We start from the raw sequence: 8697 nt of genomic DNA, 5'->3' as shown, positions 1-8697 counted from the left end.
TTGGGGATGACACAATATACATGCTATTTATCTCAAAAAAGAAAATGTTCTCTAATCTCTACAATAACATCAGTGAAAATGTTTATGTAGTGGCTTTTGAGTGCAGGCAGAGAAGGACATCATAGTGACATTTTACAGGGGTGATGCCTGAAGAAGACAGTTTCATTTCTAAGGGATCCATGGGGCAGTCACCAAGGCAGAGGTGACAATTTGGGGAACAGCTTTAGAAGTACACATTTTACTATGTTATTCTTAAGAGTCAGTACCAAATTGGCTAACATTTTCAGATACTAACATCTCGACGCTATTTTACACCTTGAAAGCTTGGATACTTTAAATTCATCACTCAAAATTACAGAAAAGAATAGGCCAGAAAAGGCATTCCTCAACATCATTCCCTCTGATTACTGAATTACCATTTTACTATTTACTCTGCTCAGGGCATGTCCAGGGCCAAGAGGTCACTCAGTCTCAACTTCTTAAGAAGTTCATACTGCAGTTTATAACAAGAAGCAAGAACGCACAGCACAAGACAGCAGAGACACAACCACCTTTGGAACTAATTGATGGGAATTAGGGGGCGCTCCTCTCGCTTCTTCCAGATGTTAGTCTTGCTATCTCTTTTGGCTAGTGGTGGTCTGCCCCGTCTTTTAGTGGGAGATATATTGGCTTCAAAATCTTCAACAGTGCTTTTTCTTCCTGGAGATTCTTCCCCAGGGTGCTCCATAATAACCCCACTCCCTCCATCTAAGATGTGCCTTAAAGCCGGGTCTTCTGGGGAGCAGACAGTGGTGCCACTCTCGCTGCTGCTCAGGTCTAAATCTTCTAAGTACAGGATCTTGGGCTGATGCATGCTTTTGATGAATGTTTTCTCCCTCTCAAGCTTTCTACTCGAGTGATGCTCATTCATGTCCACCCCAGAGTCTAGACTCGTATCATTGCTCTGGGTTCTCTTGCCCTTTTTCAGGTCTATAAAGGAGTGCCTCACTTGTGCTACTGGCTTTCCATCAAGAGACACAAACCATGCTCGGGGATGGGGGGAGGGCTTTCCTTTGGACAGCTCCAGGAGGGTCTGTTCTGAAATCCCTTGAAGTTCCGATGAAAATGGAGTCATTACAACAGCTTCATTCAGTGTTCCAGGAACAGAGACAGATTCCAGCAAGCTGTTGGAATAGCGGCTCCAATCTGAGGTCTGAGAAGGCAAGCTCTGTTGACCTTCAAGGACGATATCCTCTTCCCTGGCATCTGGGGTCTGTGTATGGGAATGCATTGGCATTTTGGGCAATGTCTGCGTAAAGTTCTCTCTGTTTACTGGTTCCATCAGTTGGCCATAAACTAACTGGCCCTTTCTTGGCAAAGTGGCTGACTTAGCAGCATGTAACTGCTCTGAAGTGGGGAAAAGATCAGATGTTTGAAGGATGGCAATGGGCTGGCTATAGATATGCATAAGCTGCTCAGGAATGTGGGAACGCCCATACCCCTCCTCATCACCTGTGAGATACCTCTTTTCCTCTTGAGCATCACCTAACGATGAAGATAGATTGTTGCTGATATGTTTTGATTGTTTGGTCCCAACATTGGGCTCCAAAGACTGTGCTGGATTTCTTGAGTAATTATTTTGATTGACTGATACAAATGAAACATCTTCATTGTAGATTTTGAAGTTGTCCCGGGTTTTTACCATGGAAACTCTTTCATCTGCTTCTGCCTTTGATGGTTCTTTTTTCTGAGGGCTGTAGGAGGAGTTTTTGGCATTGTATAACTGTGACTTGTCCTCAGCTTTTAAAGCAACTTTAACTGAACTTATATGATTTATGTGTGTTGTTGAAGTTGTCTGATCTCTTTTGAGGACCTCCAGTTTAGTGATATTTCTTTCTCTTTTCTGTGGAGTAACACACTTATCCCTAAAGAGGAGGAGTAGGCAAAAGTTATGATCTAGAAGGTTAACTTTTTAAACACATCACAATATATAGTGCTATTGTTAGAATATATTTTTATTTCTAATCTACATATTTTAAAGACTAACCTATTTCTACAAACTTTGTAATGCACAGAATATGCTGAAGTGATACTATAATAGTTTTCTGGATTTATGCATATTGATTAATGTTGTTCTTACCTGCAATAACAAAGTAGTACAGCAAAAAATCCAATGACAATAACTATTGTTCCTCCTAATATGGCTGTAAGAAACACTGTGTGATAGGCAGTTATATCCTTGGAATCCTCATTCAGACCTGAACCTAGATGGTTCAACATAAACCAAGAAACAAAGAGAAAACTTTATTTTAGGTCAAATTTTCAAGTATGTCACATCCTAGATAAGGCAGCTTGAATATGTATGCACACTTTTGTTTGCTTCCCTCTGATGTCAGAATTCCCCGTGAATTAGCATGAAGTATGCTTTCCCTACCTTTTGAGATTAATCAACTGGTTTGCTTTGACCAATGAACTATGAACACTTTAAATTGATGGTATAGCTCTACCCTCTTTCTAAGGCACTCTAATATGTGAATAGCATATCCCAGAGTGTATGTAACTAATCCTTCAAGCTGAGTTCTGGAATGAGAAAATAGTTGAAACTGAACCAAGCCAAATGCAACAGTACAGCAGTCAGCCTAAAACACTTCTACAAGCCTGGTGCAGGGATGCACACCTATAATCCCAGCAGCTCGGGAGGCTGAGCCAGGAGGATCTCAAGTTCAAAGCCATCCTCAGCAAAAGCAAAGCACTAAGCAATTCAGTGAGACCCTGTCTCTAAATAAAATACAAAATGGGACTGGGGACGTGGCTCAGTAGTTGAATGCCCCTGAGTTCAATCCCTGGTACTCCCCCCAAAAACAAACAAACAAAAACACTCATACAATATGGAAAGCAAATAAATGTTTGGTACTGTTAGCCACTGAGAGTGCAGGTTGGCTTTTACAAAAATTGGAATCTGGATGCTGAGATGCTACTAAAACAAAAACCTAAAATATATAAGAATGGCTTTCAGAACAGACAAAAAGCAGGGAAAAAATTGTTTCAGAAGGCAGTAAAAATGGTGATTTAAGATAAAAAACAGTAACAAAATATTTGGTAAAATAAACCAGGAAAAAAATATTTCTAACTAATGTGGGCTTTGTTCAATCAGGTTTTGAGACAGAATGTTGTGAGTGTTGATTATTAGTTGCATTTAATTAAAAAAAAGAAATTTTAAAAATATATTCAAAAAATGCTAAAGCAAGCAAGAATGTAAAGAACAGAAAAGTCAGAAAATCCTGGGACTTGAAGAATTAAAAGTTGCAAACTCCTTCTGTCTGGGCTCTGCAATAAGAAGACACTGTGATCCCAGGTAAGTTGAACCCAGCTGGGGCACAGTAGACCCACTATCCTCTTGTTCTGAGGGAGCACACTCCTGCAAATGCTGTGTAATAAGTTTTATTGCAGCAAAAGCTGGCTACTACAATAGGATGATCAGTGTAGCTTAATAAATTCTGCATAAAAGTGAATTCTACTGAGAACTAATTTATGAAGACTTCATTTTCCTCTGAAAAGTGTACAATAAGACTAGGTGGTTATCAACTAGATTGTAATGTGTATTCAGGGTGATGGTACAGCTGATTTTCTGATAATCTCTACCATGAGAAAACGTCCAGAATAAGGACCTTAAGTACACCAAGGACACTGGAAGAAAGTGAGGGACCACAAGGTCTTTAAGTCTATCCTTTACATTTTGCATCATCCAATTTTAAAAAAGTAAAGAAATAACAGCAATATTTAAAAGATTTGGAATACAGCATTGTGGTTATGCATATAAACCTTGGATCCAGAGTGTGTGAATTAGAATCCTGGCCTTGCCATTTATGTTTCCGTGGTCTTGGCAAGTTTCTCTTCTTTGTGTCTCATTTCTCTCGTCTATAAATCAGCAATAACAAAAGCCATACATAACCAATGTGGGTTGTTGCAACTTAAATGAGTTAATAGTTATGAAATACTTAAATCTGTGCTTGGCCCATGGTAAGCACTCAAGTGCTAGCCATACAACACCACGGTTGTTACAGAATGAAATGTTAAGGTTCCATAACAGGCACTTTTGTATTAGCTACAGATTCACAGATGGTGACTAAAAATAGTGTATCATATCTAACAAGTAAATAAATACAGCATTGTTCAATGTAATTTCTCTTAAAAAAAAAAGAAGAAACACAAGTGGCTTATTCATATCTGTAGGACCAAGAGCTACAACAGAAAAAATATCAATTAGGCAAAAAGCAATTTTGTGTGTGTATATATATATATATATATATATATATATATGCCTTTACAATAGAGTGCCACTAATAATTAACACTTCACAGAATTCTAGCAGAACTGGTTCTGGAAATAATAGGTTGGTATTGTTGGACTGGCTCAAATCTTACATGTATGACAATAGCAGAAAGTGTATGTCTGCTCATGTGCTTGTTAGGTACATAGAAGAGGTCAGAATACTAAAAAAAAATCACATATTAATTCAAATATATATGAAAATGCATATTTGAAACATTAATAAGTGGTTGTTTATTAAACTCTGCACTCATTCACCTACTTTCCTTTATCAGTCTGAAAAATTACTTTTAATCACTTAACCATTTTCCCCCCAAGGAATTCTAGAATTCTATTTTAAAATGTTAAAAACAAATTCAGTATACATTTAACCAAATTGTAACCAAAGTAACTCCAGCATACCAGACACTAACCTATCTGGGACTAATTTTGGCTTTACAGTAATATATCCTAAAATATTTAGGGACATTAATGATTGCCACATTAAATATATATATATTTAATCTCTTCTGTGGGTTCCTGCCTCAGAGCTCCTAAAAACCCTTGGGATTTCCTAGGTTATAGGAGTCATTTTGTTCTAATGAGATAATTCCTGGTGGGCTCCTGGAAGAAGGATGATCACCAGAGTGAAAGCCCAAACCATAAGGAAGATAGGAACTTGCAGACCAGTCCCTCACCCAGCCTCCAGAGTTTTCCACTGAATTTTCCTCCAGAGATTTCAACTCTCCAGAGTTCTGTGAGCTAGCACAGAAAATTATTAAATCTAAAAAGGCAATTGTGGGAACTCCCAATCTGAAGCCAAGTCATACAGAAGTGTAGGTAACCTGGGGAATCTGCTACTTGCAACTGGTACCTGAAGTGGCGGCAATCTTGAGGGATTGCCTGTGGTGTATGAAGATAATTCCAAGTAAGTACTGTCAGGATGGTAGTGTAGTACATGCAGAGAATGTTCACTAATAACTAGAGAGTCATGCAGTGTAAGGAAACCCCCCCACACAATTTGTGTCCAAAGTGTTCTGTGGTAACATTAAAAAATGACAACAAAAAGTTGATTTCTCCCTTTTCAGGGATGACCACATCTGTTAGCCCTAACCTTCATATATTGGATCCTTAGCTCCCAGTGTTACCATATTTGGAGACAGGGCCTATAAAGAGGTAATACAGATTAAGTGAGGTCATAAGGATAGGGTCCAATCAGATAAGACTGGTGTCATTGTAAGACGAAGAAGAGACACCACAGAAGTCTGTTTCCATGTATGCACAGAGGAAAGGCCATATGATGACTTAATAAAAAAACTATCATCCATCAGCCAAAAAGAGAGGTCTCATCAACCCTGAGAGCACCCTGATCTTGGGATTTCCAGCTTTCAGAGTGTGAGAAAACAAATTTCTGTTGTTTAAGCTGCCCAATCTGTAGTATTTTGTTATAGCAGCCAGAGCAGATAAATACAATATCCAACTCCCCCTGTTTAAGAACAAAAAAAAATGAATACTCAGATGAATACCTACTTCTTGCTTACTTAATTATGAGCAAAGTCAGAGATATTATCAAGTTATACATTTAATAGTGGAGTGTTGCTTTTACTACTATGTTTGCAGAATCGATTTTTCAAAGGCATTACTAGAAGGTGTCTAAGTGAGAATCCCATAATTCTATTTTAGTACTCTGTCACACACAAAATCTTTTACAATAAATAGATAAGCTAGAAAAGAACTTCTGGGCTGAAGGTTTAGCTTAGTAGTATAATGCACAGGATACTCTGGGTTCAGTCCCTAGCACCAGAACAGTTTAAATTGAACTTAAACTGTTTTTAAAAATTATATTGGCTTTTGTAATTCAAATGATCACATAGAAACTAGTCCTTTCGGATATATATTTTAGTGGAAGTACACTTTTCTGTAAAACTCAAGTACTCCTGGGTTATTTTTTACTTAAAATGAAATAACTAGATTTGAGTTTAGGCATTAAATATTAATTGTTCTTTTTAATCAATATTTCATTATCGTTGCAAACTGAGAATAGGATAAGGCCAGACAGCTGGCCAGACTGCATGATATTTTACAACATGAAGAACAAAGGTAACCACCCTCTGATTTGTGAATAAACAATCTCATAAGCACTAAGTTCAAATAGAAACAGAAAGAATATCCTTCTTGATCACATATGGCTAATGGCTCACATTTCATCTATTGGAATACTAAATATATTGCTTTCATTTTTTAAAAAACAGCCATGTTATCTTGCATGTTTTAAAATTCAAATGTTGCCAATGTCAAGTGAAAATCAAACTGGATTAAAAAATTCTTTTCAGAAAAAACTCTGAAATAATAAAATCACTCTGTTAGATTAGAGAATACTACAGAGAAGTATGTGTAAAATGTCATCCACATCCTGGATCAGAGTGCGTACTGCAACTATTTTTGACTAGCATGAAATAGCCAGGGAGTGGCTGCCTCTCAGCTAGGAGCCAAAGCACTTCAAAAGCCAAAAGAATGATCTGTGATACTCGATTGAAGATGGAGGAATTATATATGTATTTAACGTTCAATCCCAAGTCTTCCCTAAAACAACACTAAATGTTTTCATTTGTTTTGATCCTATAAATACACAATCTACAAAGATAAAAGAAAATTGAGATAACAGACAAGAGCAACAAAATGTTGAAAACTAGAAAGTTGACTTAACAAAGCTTGGTGTAGGGAAAGCCCTGAAGCAACTCGATTTCTGCCAGCAAACATCCAAAGGCCCAGAGAGCGGTAGCAAGCCTACCATTCAACCAGTCTGGACGACAGCAGGTTTGAGGATCTTTGTTTATTCATGAAAATTTAATGGATAAAATAAGCAGTCATTCAAATTTTTGAGAAATTTACTGAATGAGATTAATGTAGAGTCTTCTTAGGTTCAGATTATTTAGATCATCTGATACCATGTTAAATGGAAGAAAATAAGATACTCATTTATCCTAGAAAATTATAGTTCTTCCCTAGTGAATAATTCTTGGTTTGTGGCCACCGGCCCCCACGCACCTTCTGTTAAAAATGTCAGGTCAATTTTCATTTGGTATATCACCTATATTCTCTTCAAAACAGTCTGGAGACACTATTCTCCAAAAGCCCTTTCTTCCCCCAATTCCCACCAGAGATGTCCTTACTACCCAAGCAAATTCTTCACCCCTAGGATAATCAGGAATCAAATGAAAAAAAATGCTGGAAAGCAGTGGATTTGGCCATCACACAGCAACAACCTGGCATGGACAGCAGAGAGAATCCCCTAACCAGCCCCTGTGGAGTGCAGAGATTCTGCCTTTTAGCATCTGGTTGTCAACCTTCCCTAAGACCCTATAAAGTCCCCATATGCTTTTAAACTTGTTTTAAATTATCCAAAATGTTTTTGTTGCTTGCAACGAAAAGCATCAACTGATCTAGACAGAATTTATTCATGAAAAATGTAAACTAAGAAATATTTGATTTGAATAAACTTCATTGTTTGCAGACTTACGGGACACTCTATAAGGGACCTTAGAGTTTATGGAGCTTAATCTTCTCTTCTGTGCATGAAAAAGAAAGAAAAAAGAAGAAAAAAAGGTGAAGATGAGGAGATTAAGTGCTTTTCCCAGTATCAGACAGCTGGTAAGTGGCTGAGTGTCTATGAATATCAAATCCAGCATGATATCTAGATTATTTTTAAAAATTACTTTGTTTGACTTTCACAGTACCTCTAGTTCCTGGAAGTGGAGCTGCTATCCAGTAGCCCAAATGTGGTGCATCATAAGTCCAAATTAAGTGATTGTTATATTCTTTGACCATTCCCCGGCCATGGTTTACCCAAGCACCTGAAAAGAAAGGTAAGCAAAACACTAGTTAGCTTCTCTTATGTATCTTTAGGGTGATAGGAATTGATTGATAGTAATGTGAAGAATACAATACTTTTTGAAAAATTATGAAAATATATAATCAGGTAATGCATATTAAACATTAAATTATATTTAGAATCTATTATAATATGTAAAATAGAATTATTTGAATGATTTGTTATGACCAAAGGGAAAAAAATCATTATAAATAAACTAAGAATGCAGACATACTTAGAAGAATCATGACTTTCCAATTAGTGCTCAACTTGTGTATGCTCAGATATCTTTGAAGGTTATAAGTAGTGGAATCCCAATTTAATCAATAAATGATAATTGGTCCTTTGTCCTGGGAATTTGATTAAAAACTAACAGTGTATGTTTTATGACCTTATCAAGTTATTGAATATTGTTTTGTTCTAGTACTATTGGTATAGTTCTTTAAGAACTTATTTTTTTAACTTTAAAAAAATGTCATCTATTCTAGTAAAATCTTGCCATCTAGAGAAAACAGTTCAGTAAAGTCCTTACCTTTTAT

At 36.8% G+C, this 8697-nt stretch overlaps 1 protein-coding gene across 1 annotated transcript in view; it reads right to left on the bottom strand.

Annotated features, from left to right (window-relative positions):
- Positions 1–559: 559 nt before the first annotated feature.
- The window catches only part of Fam171b (family with sequence similarity 171 member B), a 67129-nt gene continuing 58991 nt past the window's right edge, over positions 560–8697 (bottom strand). Inside the window, exons 6-8 of the mRNA XM_077799047.1 lie at positions 8025–8141; positions 2120–2243; positions 560–1904 (exon numbers count right to left, since the gene is read on the bottom strand). Of these exons, the coding sequence (XP_077655173.1) occupies positions 560–1904; positions 2120–2243; positions 8025–8141 (1586 nt within the window). The remainder of the gene's footprint in view (positions 1905–2119; positions 2244–8024; positions 8142–8697) is intronic.

Source organism: Urocitellus parryii, chromosome 1 (genome assembly GCF_045843805.1).
Source record: "Urocitellus parryii isolate mUroPar1 chromosome 1, mUroPar1.hap1, whole genome shotgun sequence".
Taxonomy (NCBI): Eukaryota; Metazoa; Chordata; class Mammalia; order Rodentia; family Sciuridae; genus Urocitellus; species Urocitellus parryii.
This window is presented reverse-complemented; position numbering and strand designations above follow the sequence as displayed.